Raw genomic sequence first — 23,719 nt, forward strand, 5'->3', positions numbered from 1 at the left:
TTACAGCCTCGGTTGCAACACACTGCCCTGGCACCACCATTACTGAAGTGACCAGTGTATTTCTGGGCTGCCATCCCTCCTCCCCCCTCGTCGCGCCACGCTACTTCAGCCATTGAGCCCATTTGTTTGCTTTTGTTCCACAGCATGGGGCCCTCCCAGGGTTCCCATCTCTGCTGGATGCTGGAACGCCTCCTCTGTACCAAGGCCACTTGCACCATACCCACGTATTGTTTCCTCCCCCCCCCCCCCCCCCCCCCGAGATGGCACCTCGAGGCTTTACCCAACTTGGATGAAACTTTGCCATACGAAGGAATGTGCGAGGGAGTAAAGCGCCCCAGCTTACGCATTACCCATAGTGTTCCTTTCACATGCACGCATGAATAACCACATATTTATACCCTTAAATTAGCCTCCTTCACAGTTGTCCAAGCACACTAAGAGTAGCAGCAGAGTAAACAGGATGAGACAAACTGAAACCCAGAGTAACCTCTTCCAAAGCATTGAGCTCCCGGGCCTCAATCAACAGTGTGGAAGTGTGATTGGAGCTTATCATAATACTCTGGCTTTCTTCTCCAAACAGCCACGCACCACAATGCACCAGAGGAAAAGGTGAAAAGGTTTAACTCTCCAATATAAACAGGGGCACTTCATGGTATATTTACCCAACTACTGTAGTGATCCTACCTGAAATAAAGCCTCTTAAAATGAAATGATTTTCATTTTCAGTTCAGGGTTAGAGAAACAATAATGGGACGACTCAAATAACAGGAAAGGAATTGAATTCAGATGCTGTAAATCATAATAAAACACATATGTTGATCCATATGAATTCAAAACAGATATTACACTATGGGAAAAAGACAGTCTCTAACTGCAATAAGTCGCTCTGTTGAAGTGAATCAATGTGACTGCAGCAAAAAAGTTGAAGGTATACAATAGGCAGGAGTGTCAGCTAGTGTTTGTACAAAGTATCGCCAGCAAAAGTGAAAGTGAAAGCCAACCCCAGTGTGTCCACTTGGCATTTCACCTCACTCTATTTGCGTTTTATTCTGTGCTGTGTCCCTGATTTTTGTAGCTTCCTCTTGGATACATCCTGGTTGCTACCTTTTAATGTAGTCCCACCTCCCCTGAGCGCTATGCCCAAGAACCCAGACAATACAGGCAGAGGGCAGGGTCTCTGCAAATAGATACACCACCACACACTTCAATCATAAGTGATGATGAGAGAGAACACTTTGGTATGAGTATATAGTGTTTTTTTAGGAGTACCTTTGAGGTTGGTTACGTGCATGACTCCTCAGTGATGGAAGATGCTCACGAGGGCTATAATAAACCTCCAGCCAATGGAACAGGTGAAGGTAATACTACCTTTAACCTGAGCCAGCCTGTGCCGTTAATAGCTCTCCCAGACGGCCAGCCAGACTGGCCAAGCACAAGCAGCCTTTTCAATAAACCGCACCAAAACTTTCCCTGTGATTTCCTTTCACCTTAAAATGATCCTTAGCTCCACATTTTTTCCACCTCGAGGCTTTCCTGTGCCTGGGAGGGTATTTTCATTTGCCTGTCTGTGTGGGGTGCTAAATCTGGCATGTAGAAAAAGAGGTAGAAGTCCAAACAATGAATGAAAGGCTGGACACTGAAGACATTGTCTCGTTAACTAATTTTTGCGTGACCCCGGTCAGCCCAGTTTGTTCTAAGCTGGTCTGCCTCATCTTAGCCCCCCTTTAGCATGACCCTGGTCTGGTCTGGCCTTGCTATCTATTATCTGGCCTGGCATGACTCAAGCCAAGGTCTATGGCTTCATCCCAGGGGGATTCCTCTCTCAGCGGCTGAGACTGCTTGTCTTGGCATCCAGGGCCAGGATGGGAAAGCTGACCTCTAGAGGCCCTCTGGCTGATAGCGAGCTAAAAAGGAAGTCTTTGAAACATTAGATAATACCAGAGGAAGGGAGAAGAAGAAGGCATGCGAAGGAGTGCAGTGGACATAGCGTCCCTGTAAAACAGACATTCTGTTACGTGGTATGTTAAGTGCTTCTGAAGCTTGGGGAAAATTGGTGTGGGAGGACAGGCACGAGACTACAATGAGAACATCAAAACAAGTCATTCAGCTGCAGAAACTGAATGATTTCACTTGATCACTGAAGCAAATATGATAAGGTAAAAGACCCGGATGACTCTTTACCGGAGCAGGTGCCTGTGTGCTCACATGACACCTGACGGACTCAACCTAAAGCTGCAGCATTTGATTCACTTGTGTTTGTCAGCTGCAGTGTTTAAGTGCCAAATTCCTTCATGAGAATAACTGATTTTAATATTCTAGGTATTGTTTTTGGAAAGCCACAACCATTTCTTGGGGTTCAGGCAATTATTTCTGCTTATTATACCTATTAAATAGGAACAATGACTGGATTTAAACACTCCCCCATTAAACAGTTAATCTCCAGCACATTTCCAAGTCTATTTAGGTACCAATATCCTACGTAACATTTAACCAGGTCTGGAAAATACTAGTTCAATGACTACTGCAGCTTTCCCCTTGACGGCAGGAGCCCTGTAATGTCCATACTAATGTGTGACAATGATTCTAAGTTTTTCACTCCTACCTACAATAACTGATTCAATAAACCTAAGTGAAGACTCATTACATAGAGTATACCTTTCATATAATATGCGACATTTCACCTGTGTTGGAGGGTTGTTCCATCTCTCCACTGACACATTTTGACCACCCAGAAAATCAAAACTGTGAGCAGAAAAGCAGGGGATCAGAAAGCGGAAACATTTACCCCCTACTCCTGATTGCGAGTCTAATCACTTTAAGACTCTTGCAGCTTGAGGAGGGAAATCTGGGATCAGCCTCCAGCAGCCTGCCTACTGTGGCCCCTGGAAACACACTAGGAGGTGTTGATTTACCCCCACCTCAAAACCTCTGGGATATTGGGATTGTGTGTGTGCGTGCGTCGGATTTGGGGGGTCAGCAGCGTGCTCTGAGGTCCCTGGAGCCGCAGGACCAGAGGCACGACTCAATCACAGGAGCCATTAGGTCTCCAGCCTCTTCAAAAGCTGTTAATTTGCAGAGGAGATGTCCTCCAGGCCACAGCCTAACCTGTACATGCGGCACAATCAGTGGCAGAGTCTCCTGGGATGGCCTAGGGGCTTGAGACCACTGGAAAACCCTTCTTGAGCCCTGACTTGGACCACCCCACAGAGAGGTGATGGGAGGGCAGGGTCAGGGGATCCAGACACCCACTGAAAGCTGCTTACTCTCTCCTTCAGTCCTGTCAGTCCATTTCAATCGTTCTGAAACAGGCTGGAGACAGTGCAGGTGGAGGGGCTCCCAGCGGTTATTTGTTCCACAGGGGAAGGTCATTGCTACTTATTTCGCTCACTGCAGGGAACCCGATACCCTTCACATGTCTTTGAAGTTGAGAAAGTTGCTCAAATTGTGCGTAAAATGAGCACAAACTATTGTGTTCGTGCTCAGCCCTGCTCTGCTTGGCAGGAACAGCACAGTACAGTACTGTAACCCTGCAGGGGACTTTTGCAATCGTGCCGTCAAACCATTACATCTCTGAGGCACACACCATGCTGGTAAACAAGACAGAAAAGAAAGGGGGAAGCTTATTATTAAATTACAGTGTGTTATTACTGGCCACGCCATGAGTAATCCACAATTTTGCCCTCACACTGATTCAGACAATCATTTTTTGGCTTATCTCAATTTACTGCCTTTTTATGAATGTCTCTTTGAGTTGTAAAGCAGAGTGAACAGAGCCTGCTGAAGCTGAAGTGTAACCTTGTGCCAAACCACCGCTGCCAAGCTTATTGTCATGCCTCTGAGCTGAGAGTGAATGAAGCTTTGAGGGGAAGAAAGAGCAGTTGAACATGACTCCTCTCCTGGCAGTCAAGAGCCCCTCAGACCTGGGGAGCTGCTGCAGGCAGCCAGAGACAAGGTAAACACTGACACAGTCACTGCAGTCAGGACTTAACTGACATGTGAATAGTGATGCCCTCCAGCCACTTAAAGGAAGGGGATGGTTGCCTACCAATTTAATTGACACCTCCAGCTCCTTTGTGGCACTGCTAAAGAACTCAAGAATACATTAAGTCTTTTGATACTGACACAAGTTATATGATTTCATAAAGAAAAGACACTTCCCACCTTTACATACTCCCGTTTCAGGGATTGTGGCTGCTCCTGTTTTGTTCACAGACGCGCAGGTCAGTCCCAGGGCGCAGTAGCCGTGCGCCCAGTCCTGTCCGCCGCAGGGCTCCCACTCCAGCCGGGCACAGTGGTCACAGCATCCGCACGGATCCCTGGCCAAGGTCCGGCCACCCTCGCAGCCGTGCGGGGCTTTGACGGGACAAGTCCAGAGATTACACGGTGTGCACTCATGAGCCGCGAGCGCACGTACCAGAAAAAGGACATTCAATAACACAACGGAGCACTTGCTGAACATGTTGTTTTTTGGGGGTTTTTTTAAATTAAGTTTCCCAGAGAAATAGTCTGCTTCTGTCAGATGGTAAACCACATGAACTCGCTGCTACATGTACCTCCAAAGTTGCAAAGTCTTCTTTAAAGTTTAGTGATGAGTCTCCCCCTCGGGCGTGCTCTTTTTAACACACAGCAGCTCAGCTCCAGAGCAAAAAACACCACGAGACTCAAGTGGAAGTGGCAGCAGTATCCAAAGGTTCAATGTGGGCAGGTAGACGCGCGTCTCGAGCGTCTCATCTGATTAAGTAACATGTAGAAATCCCACACAGAGGCAGTGGACGTCCAGAGAGGCTTGCTGCTGGTACTGACAGCGACGCACGAGAACGCAATCTGACTCTTAAATTGACATACAGGCATATAGAAATTAGCGGTGCACCCTCCCCCTGACTGACACAGGCACCGACCAGTCACAAGGAGCGAAAGGAGGGAGGATTTGAAACTGATGTATCCCTGCTGTGTAACTCCTCTCTGTGTTGCGCAATGATGCAACTTTGAATGCGCTGAGTGCAAGTTGCGTTTTGCTTTTCTGCGTCATATTCAGTGGCGCCCCAAGGGAGGGGCAACTGCTGCCCCTTGCTGCCCCCCTGGCAGCAGTTGTATCAGCATTACTCTATGTACATCACTGTTTCGTTTTACCTGCATTACTGTTGTATGTTAAAACCTGATTGGATTGGATTTTGATTTGATAATTAATTATTTTAAATACCAGTATGCAATTCCATAACGTTTCATATTGACATATGATTTTTGGTTTTGGTGTGCCACCCAATGATTTTCAGTGGCTCCATCTGGCCACCCTTGTGAAAACTTTCTAGTGGCACCATTGAAGGATCACTTAATAGACACAGGCCCAGGGCATAGACTGTAAAAATAATGGATGTAGCAACTGTGATGTCACCCACTGGTTTGTGGACTCCTGTTTTGAAGCCTCGAGTTTGGCATTTCGGCCATTGCTATCTTGTTTTTTTGAAGCCGGAAGTGACCATATTTGGGCAAGAGGATGGAGCTGTGTAGGAGCAAGGGGTGGATCTGACTGAGAAGCAGAGAACACAATAGGCAGACAGCCCAGCCCTAATGCATAACTTTGCGCATTTTTAAAACATCTCCAGGTACTCCGGTTTCCTCCCACAGTCCAAATACATGCAGGTTAGGTTAACTGGTGACTCTAAATTGGCTGTAGGTGTGAATGTGAGTGTCTCTGAGCCCTGAAATAGTCCGGCAACCTGTCCCGGGTGTACCCTGCCTCTTGCCCATCATCAGCTGGGATAGGCTACAGCACCTCTGCGACCCCCAACAGGATAAAAAAAAAATTCAACCCCTGTACAGCTGTTACGAAGACGGACATTAGCTACAGAAACCAAAACTATTCTTGTACCAGGCTGTAAACAGGTTTTCTTCTGCTGTAAAGTTGGGCATTTTAACATAGAGGTCTATGTGGATTGACTCACTTTTGGAGCCAGCCTCAAGTGGCCATTCAAGGAACTGCAGTTTTTGGCACTTCCGTGTGGGCTTCATTTTTCAGCCCATGAGGCGGCCCCCTTGCCTTCAACTGCAAAATGTCACTGAAATGAACACATACTGACCAGGAAGAGATTCAAGACGACCACAATGAGATGCAAAGGAACTGTAGAGACATGAAATAACAACAGAAAGGTTGCAAAACAATCACAAGAAGACACAAAACGACCAAAAAATGACACAAAATTACCTCAAAGAGACATGAAATAATGACGGAGTGACTAAACCAAAAAAATGATGAGTTACTACCACAGAGAAATGCAAACCCATGACACAAAAAGAGGCTAACCCTAACTATAACGTGTGAGTGTCTTGCTTCTGTGTAGGAGATGTCGGAGGCCCTTTGCATACCTCTCCCCAGGGGCACATTGTCTTATAATCTGCCCCTGGGGGCACCATTTACACAGTACATTCTGTAAATCACTGCAATTTTGTGTCTTTTGGAGCTATTTGAAAACGAGTTTAGTAGTTAACATAATTCAAAAGTGTTTAAAACAGTGTTTGTTTTTTTAAGACAAGCATGGATGACTCAATCTTCAATCTTTCTTAAGTCATGCTGTTATACATTATGGATTTAAATCATTTACACATACACCAATAAAGATGATTAGACTGTAATTTACCTAATATAAGTATATGAAATTATGGCAACACAATCACAGTACAGTGTCACTACACTCCCTCCCTCATTAAGATCATATCTTTCATGTCACAGAGTGATTTTACAGCTGGGCTCTTGTCACCAGCCTCCTAATTGTTTTCTATCTCCCTTCAACAATACAGCCATAAAGTATGTCAAAGCCTCACAATCAAACATGATCAAGGCTGTATATCATTCCTCAGCTTTACCATTTGTGTGTGGATGAGTGCGTGCTTGCTTGTGTTTGTAGAAGCCTGATTGTGTATGCAGGTGGCTTTGGAAAGGCAAAAGGTCATCTGATGTTTGTTGAAGTGGTGTTTGTGTGCTTACATTGGCAGATGGATGGTGTGTGTGGGCAGCGGGCACAGCTGGGGGCTGATTGTGTCAGTGCCACAGACACTGAAGGCCTAAAGAAAGCAGTACAATACATAAAAAAAACCACTGCTTGTCCCCCTTTTTCTACTGCACAAGAGAGCGAGAGCAAAGCAGACAGATTTATTTTCCCACGGTGACAGATGATGTAGTCTTCAGAGCCAGTCAACTGTGATGGTAACACTTAGACTGCTTTACATGAAGCTGACTGCCAGCTCTGAGCAACTAATAAGAATGACTGGAAAGTAAATGATAGAGTAACAGATATCAAATATCAAACATATGAAGATGGTCCAGGGATTTGGGAAATATTTCCCCTTCAAACACCAATCAGATGTCATCCGGGATGATTTTTCGCCACAATGTCAACACACAACAGCACCTCCTTCATTTGCAACATCTGCCTGGAGCCACCGGCTCCAACACAAACACAACATCCAGGAAACAAGCCCCGCAGCACGCATAATCAGCCCTTGCAACACAACTCGGCTCTTGTCCTCCAGCTCTCCCTCCACCCTCCCTCGCTCCGTCCTCTCCTTAAAGCTCTTGTCAAATGGGCCGACTCGCTGACCGCTGGCTGGACACCTACTGCTGGTTGACGACAGATCAGACCAGGACCTTGGAGGGCCTCGGTTTCCATTCACTTGCAGAGATTGTGGCCCAGCGGCACTGACCTATTTGCCTGGGTGATGGGCTTTCAAACAGGGCCAGCTGGCTACTCTCAGAGACCCCTCATCCTGCTATCATGGACCAGAGGTTTGTTTTTGCCAACTTGAAGGTCACCACAACACCCTCTGCCTCTCAGTCGATCTATCTGTACTAGTAATTAGATATACAAACACTCTTGGGAATCATAAAGGAGGCATTTTACTCTCAGATGGGTAACAGGGGCAGCAATCAACAATGCAAAGCATGGGACCAAACTGGAATACGCCCTTATTAAACTCACCCTGTGCATATGCTCTGTGTCAAATGTTGCATGAATTTGGCGTTTGGAAAACTTCTCTATTGTCAAGGCTGGCGTCAAACACCACAGTGACATTATCCATCATTTATGCCTTGTGTTTGATTTCAAATAAGTGCAGAATTAGGCCCAAACAAAGCTAATCAAATCAGTTGAGTGCCATGTTCACAAAAACCAGAGCAAAATCTGCTACGCCATGTGCCTGTGAGTCTCTGAATGGAGCAAACAGGGGGAGAAGGTGGGGCAGTGAAGGGCATTTTGCAGGGCCTGAATTACAGTAGTGTATGTGTGCTAATGATGTTCTGAGTCACAGATCTCTGGGAAAATACAGCAGTAGCGGCACCAGGTTTTCCTACCCTGAAGTCCCTGGTGTGATGACTCTGATCCAGGCTTGTTGTACCGGCTTCAGGTGGCCGTAATCATCCCTGACCCCATAATATTGAGGGGCCTTAGTATGGGATCTGTTCCAGAGATTAGATGACCTCTCTCTGTCATCCACCCCTGTTGCTTCTCATCCATCCACTCCACAGGCAGCTGATTTACACCCGCCTGCTGTGGAGGCGTCAGGCTGATGCTGAGGAGGTGTTTCTGGGATGCAGATGGGTGTGAATGATGGTTTGTAGGTGAGCTATCTGGCAGCAGCAATACAAGGCTGAGCGTGACACAGGGCCGAATGTGGAGTGTGATATGGAGTGTTGAGCGTGTGTCGAGTGGACAGCGTGCAGCACACCTGATTACAAGTCCCCAGGATGTGCTCCGGGATATTTCCCCTGAGGATCAGTGTACAGTGCTGGTTATCGCCCTTGCTTAGCTTATCTGTGAACACATGGTGCTGGACTGAAGCATACTTTGCAGATCCAGGCCAAGGGGTGGGGGCAGTGGTGAGGAGCGGTTGTATAATGGCAATGCGTACTGACAGTTGAAAGAGTTTCAAAGCTGTTCAGACATCTACTAAACTGCGGAAATATGGAGCATTTAGCGTGGAGGCTAAGCAACACAAAGACTAATGAATGGCCTGTTTCAAACTCAGAAGGGATGAGATCATCTGTTTTTTTATACAAGCAGCCAAAATATGAAAAAAGAACACGAGATACATGACAAAAAGGTGTGAACAAAGCAAAACACATGAGAATATAAGCCAAAAAAGATTAACAGCACAATGATTTCTGTTGAAACAAACACAGTGTATTGAGGTAATAATCGACAGAGATGGTTACTTCTCTTTTCCATTACTGACATCCATAGGGACTCACAAGTGCTTTTGTTTCTCTCTTTGCACTCTTCATTTGTTTGGACCTCTGTACAAGAGGTTTGGAAACAGTCAGAGGACTCCAACAGAAAGAGTAACTCATCTTGCAGGAGATCGGAGCTGATTCCCAGGTCTAGTTTACAAAAACACTAAACAGAATTTCCTTATCATGCTGTCCTCCTCTCTTTCTATGGCCTCTCTTTTCCTCTGTCCTTGACTCTTTCTCTTTTGCCTCTGTGCTGCTCCTCAGGCTGTGTTTTTTCTTTCTCTCTGTGAGGTCTGGTCCAGTTGCTGTTTTCCATGCGGGGACTATAATAATGTGTTTTGACACCGTCAGGTCTCCTGCTGTCTTCTTCTCTGTGTCTCGGATAGCCCCCCAGAGTCATCACAGCAGCAGTGATACAAAACTACAAGCCTCCCCCTTTCTTATTCTGGCTCTGAGAAGCCCTGCTTGGACGTTAAAGGGTTCAGTGAGTTCAACTAGCCCTGAGGGTTAGGCACTCCACTTTGTCTTTGTAGTCTGTGAACTGGCTGTTTTCTGTGAGGTAATGGGGAGAGGACATAAATCTAAGCAGATGCACGGTCATCTAGCAAGTGGTGCATCCTCAGCATGACATGTAAATCACTGTTGTGTGAGGTAATATAAGCGTTTTCTAAGTTGTTTTCACGAGGAGGGCAAAGCAGATGAGATGTGATTGGACAAGTTACATGTCACGAATACTTGGGTTTGGTCAACTCTTCTCAACAATTATTTGATGAGTTACCCTGAAATCCACTACAGACATTCATGGTACCCAGAGGATGAAGCCTACGGACATATTCTATGAAATATCTAGACATCTATGAGATGGATTGGCTCCACATTTTATACAGATATTTATGGTTCCTAGATGGTGTGTCTGAATGACTTTGGTGATTCCCCACTTTTCCATCAGCGCTGCCGTGACAGTTCTGATTTAGTGTCAAATGTCTTGACAATTATTGGATGGATTTCCATGAAATTTGCTACAGACATTCATGTTCCCCTTAAGAGGAAGTGCAACAACTTTTGGAACTTCTTGGATAGCCCTGTTATGCAACCCAATAGGCAGAAAAAAATTATTATGCATTATGTTTTTGGAAACCATGGACACGTTACACTTGCATGTGTATATGTAGCAGATACACTGAACCAACACTGCGGTTAAGGTGTGGTAAGGTTAAGGCACAAAAACACTTGGTTGTGATTAAGAAAATATCATATTTTGGCCTAAAATACCCAGTTTTGGGGGCACAATCCTCACTGGAAACACAGAGATATCTTGCTTAGAAACAAATCACTTTTTGTGCCACTATCCTGGCAGAAAACACAACAGTGTCTCAGTAAAAAACAACTGCTTTTCATGGGACTATTCCGACAGAACATGCGGTGATATCTCAGTTAAAAAGTTGTGGCACTCTCCTGGTGAAAATGCAGGTGCGTCTTGGTAAAAAAACAAACAAAAAAAACATTTCAATCAGGACGACTTTAGTCAAAGAAAACTTTATTTCCATTTGAACCACCTCCCTGCCCTTCCATGTGCCTACATGGAAGGCCTAAGGCAGAGGGAGCAAACTTCCCTGCCTGTCCATGTGCTTACGTGGCAAGCCTAAGGCAGAGAGAGCAGCAGCAAAAAAAACCCTGGGAACAGAACAGAGCAGCATCAATGACAAACAGATATGACATTGATAAGTCAGACACAGCATCAAAAGGAGGAGCTGGGTGGAGGCAGGTTGCAAAGCAGCTTGCAGAGGAAGCAGCAACAGTAGGCAGGCCAGAGCAGTTTAAATAGGGACGCCCTGAATGAGATTTGCCAATTGATTGCATAGAAAGGGATCATGTGATCAATCAGCTGACTCCCTTCCACCAATCAGTTGGTTCATCACTTGACTGGGCAGTTTGAGATCAGCTGATGTAGCTGGGACATGAGCTGAGCTTGACACTGTGTCCTGAACTAAGGCTATACTCAATATCTTGTGCCACTATCATAAAAAACACAGCAGTGGCTCTGTAAAAAAAACAATCACTTTTCATGGTACCATCCCTACTGGAAAAACAATGACACGTCGCTAAAAACATTCACATATTGGAGCGAAAAAGCCACAGGAAACACAACAATAGACCCTAAAAATACTCACATTTGGTGCCCAAAAAGCCACTGAAAACAGCAATGGTTCACTAAAAAACAACTGGTGTAGTTGTGTGTTGGTCTCAATCAGTGGTCTGCAGCTTGACAGGCGTCTCGCCTCTGTGACAGACCATCCACCATCCCCTGTACCTCCCAACGTCAGCTTTTCTGTTGTGTCACTTCAGAAACTTGTATGGAACATGCAAATATTACATATTCATGGTTTGCAGAAATGTATAATACCAGCATTTTCTTCTGACGACTAGGTCAAAATTTTAGTTTGTCTAGTACTTTGGTGATAGATAAATCCAAAAATAGTTAATAACAGGCCTAACTAAGGTGGTTAACATGATAATCATTGTTTTTGCTAAAGATCAATATGTACATGATGTACAAGTACAGCCTCAGAGAACAGCTAGTGTGGCTGTAAACACTGTTTTGTGAGGAGCACGTATCACTCGTGGATAAAGTAACAAAGTGTAAGTCAGCTTTCAGTGCTAATAAAATAACTCTAAGCTCTACACCACACACAGTGTCGACTTACGACATCTGCTGTTACCAACAACATCAACACTTTCTAAAAGCGCTGTAATGACACATGAGGTTTCTGGGTTCGATTGGCATCAGGAGTCATTATGACTCAGCCTCAGACCCTTCCTACAGTCATGGCTCAGATCCTCTGGCTGCAGATTATGCCCAGCTCTGGGCCTCACACTCTCCCTCCATCCCTTTCTACCGTGAGATCCTGTGACCTTGCGGAGCGAATTGCCACCAGCTTGTTTGACAATTAGAAGTGGCAGACTTGCTCAGCTCTGTCGTGCTCTGGCGGACCGTTAAGTGGACCTCTCAGAAGTTTTAATCTGAAAATCTATGTGAAGATGATGAATTCCTCAGTGGATTGGAACCTAAAAGAACCCCTGTGTCCCATTCCCACAACACCTGCCTGATGTTATCTTCCCTTTCATACTTTGGATCATTGAGAGAATTCAACAAGCGAGCCTCAGAAGGTCTACGGTTACAGTAAATGAGTAGAGGGCGAGGCTGTAACCCAGATTTTCTACCTGGTCATATACTACTTTCAGTGGGTGGTAGCTGGAGACATTTGTCATGTTGATGAACTGAAACTGTCTTGTGCTTATGTAGTGTTCATGTGGTTCTCACATACAAGTTCCAATGTGCCTGGTAAAAGCTTCACATTTATAGGCAGAGTACTTGGTAGCCTTATGTAGCTCATTGTGTTGGACATGAACTGACATGACCTTGTATTTCTAAACTGTTTGAAGGCATTTTATTGTGTGATGTCATTGTAACACAGTTTAAATGATTTCCAGAGGGAGAGGAGCCGATCGTCTATTTGTCCAAAGTTATTGTAAACCCTCATTACCTGATAATTTGTCCACTTGGGGGCAGTGCACAAATCTGTGACATATTATCACCTTATAAAGTTGTTGTTGTTTAGCAGATGTGTGAGCAGATAGTTGCTTATTCAAACATTTAGCAGAGAAGAAGCTTTGGCAACACTGTGGAGTCGTCTTTCTGGCCATAGATGTAAGTATTTACTGTCCTTTTAGCTCCATTTTGGTGTCAACCAACTTCCAAGGGAGCAATGGGGAGACATTACATGTGACTAGGGTAAAACTTTTAACTGGTAGAAACTTCCACAGCGGATTTCTTACATTAGGACAATCATTTTTTGTGTTACAAATTTTCTGAAATGTTATTTTAAGCTGTGCAAATAAGGCATTATCTAATTGACAATGTGCTAAATTGCTAACATTTCCAGAACAGAAATCTGGAAATTGGATAAAGCCTGGTTCAAAATTCTTGTTTCAGTGTTGAGAATCTGAGAAAGGTTTTTACAGAAATTCTATCAGCAGCCATTAAAAAGTTTTAAAATACACTATATTTAGGACATTTACGACTTTGCCTCTACTCTGATAAGGATATCTGTGTTAACTTTGTCCTATATGAGTAGGTCCACATGTGTCATCACGGTTACTGTCTTCCAACCATCTTAACCTTTGGCTCTTCCTTGGTGGAGAAGGTTGCATCCCTGTTTCTCTCCTCAGATGTTGTCCGTCTATTCTTCTCTTTTTTTACCCATTGAGAATTTAGAACAACTAAATCATACACTTTCCTGTCTTGACAAAATCAAGAAAATGAGCAAAAAAAGTAAGTAATCTGATTACACTTCACTCACCAGATGTCAACTCATTATCCTCAACAATTAGTGTGTTCATTTAATAAAAATCAATCAAGCTAAAGAGACTTCTTATGAATAATAAAGATGTAATTTACTCTATCTCTTTGCAGTCCATCAATTTTATTAAATCATATTAAATCCTCGGCTCATTCTGCACGTACACACACACAGACACACACACACCAGTGACTTTACATAGAAGGTTCTGGAGGTTTCTGTGGGCTTCGAGGGGAGGATCCTCAGGTAAAGGTGCCAGATTTACAGGCAGATCTCCAGCTGGCAGAGGAATGTCACAACCTGTGTTTCAGCTGTAAATTCTGACATAATTACAGTGCCACTAACTCAAACATTGAGGTGAAACAACCACCTTGCGAGGGGAAAATGATCACTGCTTAATGTTATGTCTGGGACACAGATTTACTCCTGTCTTCGTGGGGGGAAGGAGAGGCGCGGGGAGCAAGAATGTGAGAAATGTATGAGCTCTCTGACCTTTATGAAGGTGAAGCAACGGGCTGACATCATTACCATAGCCGGCATGTGTGTGCTTGCAATCACATGGGCGAAAGGAAAGTGGAAAGTGGATCCAGGTCAAATGAGGGATAAGGCTCTGTGTAAATACTTTACACTTTATGTTTACTTGATAAAACACACGTCAGAGATGCAAATTGCTTAAAATGTGACCTAATGGTAAGGGTGAAAGTGGAAAGGCCATTTTCTAAAAGACTTTTCCTTGAAGGAGTAGTGTGTAGGATATAGAAGCTGAAGCTACTGGGAGCTGAATTATTCATAGACGTCTCTTCCTCTCCAAAACAAACAGACCACTTGATTTAAATTGGTAAAAGCACTGAATAAAGCCGTTTCACGTCACAAATCAGTGTTTCTGCAAAACTGTTCAGCTTGTTGGATTCCTTTTCCTTTGGACAGAGGCAGGCTAGCTGTTTCCTACTGTATCCATCCATCCATTTTCAACCGCTTATCCGAAGCTGGGTCGCAGGGCTGAGCAAAGCATTCCAGACGTCCCTCTCTCCAACAATGCTTTCCAGCTCCTCCTAGGGGACCCTGAAGCATTCCCAGGCCAGACGAGATGTGTAATCCTTCCAGTGTGTTCTGGGTCTGCCCCGGGCCTCCTACCAGTGGGACGTGCCTGGAACACCTCCAATGGGAGGCACCCAGGAGGCATCCTGATCAGATGCCCGTACCACCTTAACCGACCCCTTTTGATGCGAAGGAGCAGCGGCTCTACTCCGAGCTCCTTCCGGATGTCTGAGCTCCTTATCCTATCTCTAAGGCTGAGCCCAGCCACCTTACGGAGAAAACTCATTTCGGCTGCTTGTACCAGTGACCTCATTCCTTCCGTCATTACCCAGTGCTCGTGACCATAGGTGAGGGTTGGGACATAGGTGGTCCAGCAAATCGAAAGCTTTGCCCTCTGCTTCAACTTCCCGCTTTCTCTTTTGCTTCCCAGTGTATCCAGACTGTATGCTAAGATAAGCTAACTGGTTGCTGGCTTAAGCTGTACATTTACCATACGAAAATGACAGTGGTAGCAATCTTCTCATCTGAATCTTTCCATGAAAACAAATAAGAATATTGTTTCTCCAAAATGTCAGACTGTTCCTTCTCGATAATGACCCACATGGTCATCACTGCAATGTCTGATACCTCTGTTACATGTCATTCCCCATCTGTCTCTCCCATCATTCCCTGTTGTATCTAAAAAACAGGGCGACCCAATTAAAAATGTACATCCTGCTTGACAATACTGTACTAAATTAATGAAACCTATAAAACACATTTGAATTTGAGAGAGAAAGGATTTGAAAGGTGTGAGCTTGAGGGCCAGAGACAACCTATTAAAATGACCCTTTCTTCCTTATGTAGTGCTGCCATCGTGTGGTAGAATATAGGCAGTGCAGTGTAACTGGAGGTTCCTCTTGTCCCATTTTGTCTCAGCCCTTTTTATCACAGGTAATATCAACTTGATGATAATGCTGCCTGCCCGCCAGTCAAGTCACGTGTGAGAGGAAACATCTAAAGACAGGAAGCCCTTATTCCTCCTGGGCCTTGGTTTTTACTGGCTTAGTCACACACTCTTCCTGTTTTTCTCTCACCAGTCCAACCACCAACAAACAATACTAGGAAGGGGTCTGTTCTTTGTCTAGACGGTGATCTGTCAGCTGCGTCTGATCTGATTCAGTGTGGGGCTCAACAACAGCTACGACAGCTGACCTGTCTGGCTGAGGTCAGCGAGACTATGAGGCAGGTGTACAGTCAAATAGGATCAAACAGAACTTTTTTCTACACTCTGCAGCCTCTGAATGGATTAATAGAAAAATTACAGTGTCTACAGTGTAAGGCATAGGCGGAGATTTGCGGGGTGGGCAGGGTGGGGGGCACAGGGGACACACATCCCCTCAATAATTAGAACATGTGCAGGACTTTTATTTTGACGAAATAAAGGACATTTCCAACAGAAATTGATGCAGAGAACGCACAAAATGGAGCAGAAACTTTCATCAGAAGGCAGGAAATGAAGTGTTTGACACCCAAAATGCTTGATGCGACCTTACTGTTTTCTTTGCTATGAAAACAATATGTAAACTGTGATAAAAGAAAATGATAATTTAGGAGAAATTAAGAATGCTTGTAAAGTCATTTATGGAATAAGATATTTAAAGCTCTGTTTACGTTGTAACCTGACCACACTTCTTGGCTTATAACACAGAACAGAAGCTATTGGTTCAGCAACAACAGCAAAAAAAAGGCCAGACGAAAAATGAAGGTATCAATTTGCATGCATCTTTTTAAGTAGTTCCAACTACTTAATTGTGTATTTTATAGTCTGACAAACTCAGTTAGTTTAGTACAACCAACATGATTTGCTTTGACCTCAAAAAGCTTAATTAAGTTAAACCAATTTGATATTTATCCAAAAGTTGTGATGACATTAGCGGTCAAATTATTTTATTTAAGATATTCAGATTTTTTAAAATTCCTACTCAAAGGTGTCAAAAATGTTTTTGATTTTGACCAGTTTCTTAAAATAAGTCAAATAAGTTAACTGACTAAAACATTTTAATGAGACAAACATATATTTTTTCAAGCTGAAAAACTTCTTTAAGCATTCTCCACTAACCCCATGAAACGTTTTTAGAGTGAAGGTTTGCAGTGAACAGGAGTAAAGCTCAAGTAATCTGGTTACATTTATCTATTAAACTATGTAGGAGTCAAAATGATTCACTCATTCTTTCATTCATTTGCCATAACCGCTTTTCCTGTTAGGGGTCGTGGAGGGACTGGAGCCTAAACCAGCTGACACTGGGGAGAGGCAGGGTACATCCCCCAGCCAACATTTGTATGTGGGGCCCATGTGGGTAGCAACTGGGCTAAAAATGGGCCCTATATGGGATTGTTCATGGGTTCCATAATGGCCCCATGCCACATGGTTTGGTTTAATCAAGTGAGCCCACATAGGTTATTCTAGGGCTACCTGGGTACGAAGTGGGTATGGACCCAAAATGAGCACCTTATCTGGGGCCCACTTCGGTAAACCCACCCATGTGGGCAATTAGCATAGGGCCAGTGGTGAACCCATTTTTCCGTCCATTCATGAGCCAAATGGGCCCCCACACAAATGTTGGCTGGGCCTGAACAGGTCGCCAGTACATTGCAGGGCTGACACATAGAGACAGACAATCATTCACGCTCACATTCACACTTTCGGCCAATTTAGTCACCAATTAACCCGCATGTCTTTGGATTGCAGGAGGAAGCTGGAGTACCAGGAGAAAATCCACACTGACATGGGGAGAACATGCAAACTCCACACAGAAGGGCTCCCACCCGAGGGTTAGAACCAGGAACCCTCTTGCTGTGAAGTGATGTGATGCTGACCACTGCACCACTGTGCCACCTCAGTCTGAATGGCCATTAATCATATTTTAGACAAAGTGGTTCTCTTCTTTGAACAAGCTGTCAACAGGATCAAAGAAAAGAAAATTAAGAATCCTCAGTTTGGATGTGGATTTTTGTCCTTTCTTCATGTTCCAAGCAATAATTGTTTTCCTTCTGGTAAGAGGTAAAAATCCTTTGGACTAAATTTACCTTGCAATTGCATCATGTTATCAATAGAGGGCAGAATGATACAACTATCCAATATTCAGAGTTTCTTTAAGGTCACTGCCAACTGCGAAGAATAAAACAAGATTTTAATTTTAATGGCACAGTGAGGTTTTTATTGATCAGCTCAGGTCAAGACAGAATACATAATCATTTTACAGAGAAAGTGTTAAAACAACTTTCATCATTAGTGACTATCCTGCAGTGATCCCAGTGGGCAACAGAGCGGTGGGTCTCTGCTGGTGTGAAGGCTCAGAGGTGTGCATACGATCGACTGTGATGTTCCTCATTATCTGGAAAATCAATGTTAAAGTAATTACAATAAATTCACACTACAAACTTTCCTCCTGACTATCAACTGCCTCCATCAGCAGGAACAGTTGCCGCCATGTTAGTCTGTGTAGCCTCAAACGGCAGAGAAGAAGCACTGAGGTGGAATCTGCCTAACATCAAACTGTAAATGTCAGTGCGGAGGTGTGTTATTCATTTAGAACAACCACTAACTTCATGTTGTGTATGACTCAGTTGATATTAGCAACACCTTTCTCTCTTTGAACCTTCAAGACTCCTTTGACTCATGTCTTATCTGACATTTGACATGACTGGTCCACCATGCAGGCTGCAAACCACTGTGAGTATGTGCATGTGTGTGTGTAAGTGGAAAAGAAAAAGAGGGAGAGCCGATGTTAAAGTAGGTATAGGGGCAGACTTTCTGGAGCCGACTCCCACATGCCCTCTGACTACCTGTCAGTGGTCAGACCAACCTCATGTCTCCGAGCAGATGATGTGATAAGAGTGGCAGGGAGAAGAAGAGAGGGAGATGGAGCGAAAAAGAGGAGAAGTGTGACAGACGAGAGGGTGCAGAAGTGTGAGCAAGTGAAGGAGGGTGAAAGAAAGAGACAAAGGAGAGGGGGATCAGGAAAAGAGAGAGATGGCAGAGAGAAGAGAGAAGAGGAAGAGAGAGAGAGAGCAGAAAGTCTTGCCCCGAGGTGTTGTTTCTCTGTCTGCACTCGGTGCAGGGAGGCCAACAAAAGTGTCATACACAGCTGAAGACATTCACTGGCAGCCAAGAAGCACATCTGGATTTCTCATAATGAAATGCAGTAGGCTGCAAAGTTTTCCTGTGCAAATATACAGTAGAGAGGGCAGTCACTGCGAGTGTCAGTTGTGAGGTTTGTTTTCTAAAAACTTGGCACCACCATGTTTTTAATGCACATGCATGTATGCACAATTGAATGAGCAGCTATTTACATTTTTCATATCGTCACCACGGGTAGACACTGACACATGGATGAATTGCCATCTAACTGTCAGCAAGTAGAAGCCGTGTGTCTAATCCTGCCACTGACTGCGGCATTGCCAGCCACAGGGTACGGAATCTATCATTTCACGGTCCTATTACGTATTTACTGCTTCCAAAATACACTCGATACACACACACACGCAAACTCACCGCCAAGCTGTCCAATCCTCTGCATGTGCAACATATCCTCAACCCCCCCCCCCCCCCCCCTCCTCTTTTCAACATCCTTGCACAATACAGAAGAGTTGCACTCAGGTTACACGTTCAGGTTGGACCTCTCGATTGCTCCCCAGGGCTTTTGGGAAGAGAAGAGTTGGAGATGGAGGTGGAGGGGGGGAAAGAAGCCGAAAAAAGAGGAGATGATGGAAGGAAGGCCCACAATAACAGTCTGTTTCCTCACATGTTGGGGCCTGCAGCCTAACCTACTGCACCTGTTGTGGAGGCTCACACTAGCTGGAGAGCGATTTGTAGTGGGGCGGGGGGGGTCTTGCTGGTGATCTAGCGTGGCACCTGTATCGTGGCCCAAAGCCAGCTGGGAAGGAGCCAGGCCTGGACGCAACTTAATGCACTTTGTCAGTATCCACTCGCACCCTCTGTGCACTTGACGACCCCTGTAGCCTCCTGCTAACCCTGTGCGCTTATATGTGTGTGTGTGGTGTGTGCCCCCCACCTGCCCAGTCTCACTAGGTAATTGGGTAAGTGTGTAATAAGGTTGGTCATGGGTATCTGCGACCAGGCTGGGGTAAATGTGACCCAGGCCGCAGCGGCGTTTCGAGGATCTGTTTATGATTTTGAGGAGTGCTGTGAGGGACGGAGGGCGTGAGTGGAGCTGCGGTAGCAATCGCGTTTAATTTTGGTTGGAGCTGCAGGATTGTAATATGAATCACTCACATCCCCCATTTTATTGGTTTCTGTGTAATCCCGTTTTGTTGGAGTGCATTTTATTTAACGGCCTCTGCTGTATTTTACATGTTGAAGCTTGTTGCATTTGTTTTGAGAAAATAAGAGACTTTATGGGACACAAGGTTTGGTGGCGAGCAGAGCACACCCTTACTCATCCCTCCTCATAACCCATCACAATTGTCTGACAGCAGCGTAGAGCCCCCTTTGGCCAGAAATATGATCTTTTCAAGTTTCCTCGCCAATGTTCCTCAGGGGACTGCCGCTTTTATATCTGACTGGCTGTCTGTGCCACACCACACCAGAGGAGTGGTTCACTGTAGCCGTCACTTCAGACAAGAAGATGAGCAATCTCCTTTTGGTTGCGTCGCATTTTGTGGTCTCTGTGACATGTTTTCAACACAGTCTTCCTAGTTTTCTCCAAGGGGGGGGGGGGGACATCCATCATTACAAGAGGGGGGATTTACCGAGACAGCTCTTTGTCCTGCCCTTTCTTTCTAACTCTCCTCTCACTGGCGTATTAGTAAGGTTGTGCGACCGCATCATCAAGAGCAGTAAGAGTAGCGTCGAGCTTATTATCCCTCATTGCCTCCGCCAGGAACAGGAAATGAACTAAGCAAGGGCTAGGGGCTGTTCCAGGGCATGAATCCTCTAAGGGGTTTGCACCAGAGTGATTACGCGACTTTTTATACCGACTAACCAAAACACAATTACCCAATTCCCTTAACTACATGTTACATTTGTATAATAGGTTGCAGTTGGTTTTGATATGTTGAGGTAAGTTTGTGGGGTGCATTCGAAGGAGGTTTTTTTTAGCTGCTTATTTTCTAGCTCTGGTTAAATTTTACGAGTTTTGTTTGTATTCCAGAGAGTATGTACCGTTGTTACCTGGGCTGTCAGCTGCTAGACAGATGCCTCAGATGATTGACAGCTGCTGGCAGTGTTAAGGTGAAGTGTCGGGTCAGAAAAACCTGCCACACGTCTACTATAAACATGTCTTCATGCTGTTTCCTCAGACGAAAAACGGCTGTCAGGGGGCATTACTGCTTACTAAAGCCTCCCTTCACTTTTCTTTTTCTGTTACTACCATCCTGTGTTGTCAGACTACATAGACGTAGATTCCCACCCCCAATATTGAAACAAAACCTGCACCCTTGCCTCACTAGCACCAGAGTAACCTCCCCTGTCTTTCAAGAGCGTCCATCCAGCATGTGGCTTTCTATTAAATGCCTTCTCCATTTACTTCATAGTATACATCTCAACCTCTCAGTGTCCCTTTCAACTCTTTTTCTACCCGATTCCCTTCTCCCTCCTCCTTCCTCTGTTTGACCAAGTCTGTAGTTGTTGTCAGACAAGGCGGTCTCTGTCTGAGCGCCGTGCTTGTGTGAATAAGTGCATCTGTGTGCACGTCTATGTGTGCGCTCGCAACTGTTGATATCTGCGTGCATGATCATGCTCTGTGTGTGTGTGTGTGAGTGAGTGTGTGTGTGTGTTTAAGCACGCCTGGGCTGAGCCTTGGGGGCAGTCCTCCTTTGTCCTCCCAACCATCTCCCAGAGATGGATGTGTCTCCAGGGAATTGGCCTCAGAAGAAAAGCACCTCCAGCTCGCTCATATTAAATTCTGCTGAGCAAATACAATCTACCAGCACAGTTGTTTTTTTCTTCCACTCTCTCTTTTTGAAAGGAGCTAATTTAATGTGTGTGCATGTGTGTGTGTTTGAGCAGAGGAGCAGGAGAAAACTAGTTCCACAAAGTCAATAGTTGAGCTACAAAGAATCTTCACACATATTTGGAGATTTTTATGTCGGGAGTTATTCCCGCTTCTCTCTCTCACACATTTTGGAAAAGCTTACGGAAAGCATTCATCATGCAGCGGTGCAAGCATATGTCATGGCTCGGATATCTTTAGAAAACGCTTCAGTTCCTTTTGTTGACATATTCGGATGTCACGCTATTCCCTTTTAGCCATTTTCTGTCACAGGCCTTGACGTGCTGTTGGCCCACTTGTCCTGTTCGAGGACATTTGCTGTTATAGAGTCATAAAAATGTGTGCTGGCCCTCATTTGCCCATCCTCACTGGAGAATAACACACCAGCAGAGAAGGTTTGGAGGGGAGCTGCTGGCTTCCTCTCACCCTCCCTCTCCTCTCTCCTAGTGCATCCACTTGCCTCTCCCTGATTTTCTCTCCTTCCACTCCTCCCCCAGGCTTAAGTCTCGGCACCTGTGGGCCCCTCCCCCACCTAAACTTTTTCACTCCCCCTCATTTTGGCAGGACGCCCGATGCACTGACACAATCTCGGCTCTTCGCGTGAGAGGGAGTGCCTCACTCTCCGTGCCTCGCCGATTCCTGTGTGAGGAGCTACACATGCATGTGTGTATGAAATTGAGGGAGCATATTTAATTACACACATCCCTGTGTGTGCAGCGAAGGAGTCAGACAAAGAGTCAAACTTTTCGCAGAACAACAGATAAGCTCGTGAACTCGAGGTGGTTCAACTCTCGCAGCACTAACCTCTAACCCATTACTCCTCCACTCCTCTATCTTCACTTGCTACTGCCCTGCAACAACTCCTTATTTGTCATTACACCGACTGGCTGCGCCAGTCATTCTGATGTGATTTTACTAGTAAAGGGAGATTTGAATAGCCTTGCACCTGCTCTCTAGTAAATGGCACTATAAAACAGCTGGGGATGTAAAACTTTATTTCGACATCCCCATGGCCGCAGCTAGCCAACCCCCCCCGCGATCCCGTACATCTGTGCTTTAATTCTTTGTCACTTCTCTCCCTGATTGAAACAAAGAGCCAACGCACAGGCTTGCGAAATCACCCTGCCATCTCTCCTTCCTGGCACCGACGGCTACGTGGCACTGCCCCAAACACATGGTTTTAATAGCCCTTCCTCTCTTGCTCTTTTTTTTTTGGATTCACTTGTTTTGCATTTCTGTTTCAGCACACATGTGTACATTCACACGCAGTAACCCCATATCAAGACATTTCTTAACAGAAACATAACTTTAAGACCGTCTTGTCACGGAGATGTGATGGATTCCTGCTCTGCATGCGTTCGCTCCTTGCGGCATGTGGCATTGATTGCACTATTCTGATCCCACTGTCAGCCGAGCAGTCCCTCAAGGTTAGGCAGTAATGTATCACTCATGGCCTCGGGCTCATCTACTGTTTCCACTGCACATCTTCCCCCCGGCCAGAGGAATTGTGTATGGTTTTCATTAGCAGAAATACTGCCAAGGAGCAATCATTCTCTTAGGTTTCCTCAGTATTGACCAGTGTACTATATGAACTAACTGCATGTGTTTCCCTGCAGGATCTGATGTTGCATCCAGAGCAGCAGAGTTACAGCAGATAAACATATGGATCCAGAGAAGCAATCCAAAGTTCAGAGGAGTCATTGACTGAATTATTCCAAAAGTACAATCAGTTCCCTGCAGTTTTGTTTTGCAGTTATCCCTATTCTCTTTACACTGATTAACCAGCTTGAGACTTATGAATATGCACAAGATCTGATCACTGATAGCCTTTGTTTCTTAAAGATTTTGTGTTGCATCAGGCAGCGTAATGCGTCGATGAGATGAAGCTGACGAGGGAAAGTGTTTTGTTAGTTGGTGTGTTTGTGTGATCAGTGCTTCAGAGGCTGTGTGATCTTCAAACAACCAACCGTGACCACGAGCAGCTGATAATCCCCATCATGTGACCATGGAGCAATTTGAGTGAGACATGAATGAATGAAGAGCAGTAATTAAAGCAGCGGATCTCCTCCATCAAAAGAGGCCGGGATGAGATGGCTGCTCTT

At 45.0% G+C, this 23,719-nt stretch overlaps 1 protein-coding gene across 1 annotated transcript in view; it reads right to left on the reverse strand.

Moving 5' to 3' along the window:
• Positions 1-4,927, reverse strand: part of crim1 (cysteine rich transmembrane BMP regulator 1 (chordin-like)) — a 44,114-nt gene extending 39,187 nt beyond the window's left edge. Inside the window, exon 1 of the mRNA XM_050061521.1 lies at positions 4,162-4,927. Within this exon, the coding sequence (XP_049917478.1) occupies positions 4,162-4,459 (298 nt within the window). The 5' untranslated portion in view covers positions 4,460-4,927. The remainder of the gene's footprint in view (positions 1-4,161) is intronic.
• Positions 4,928-23,719: the final 18,792 nt, after the last annotated feature.

Source organism: Epinephelus moara, chromosome 14 (assembly GCF_006386435.1).
Source record: "Epinephelus moara isolate mb chromosome 14, YSFRI_EMoa_1.0, whole genome shotgun sequence".
Lineage (NCBI taxonomy): Eukaryota > Metazoa > Chordata > Actinopteri > Perciformes > Serranidae > Epinephelus > Epinephelus moara.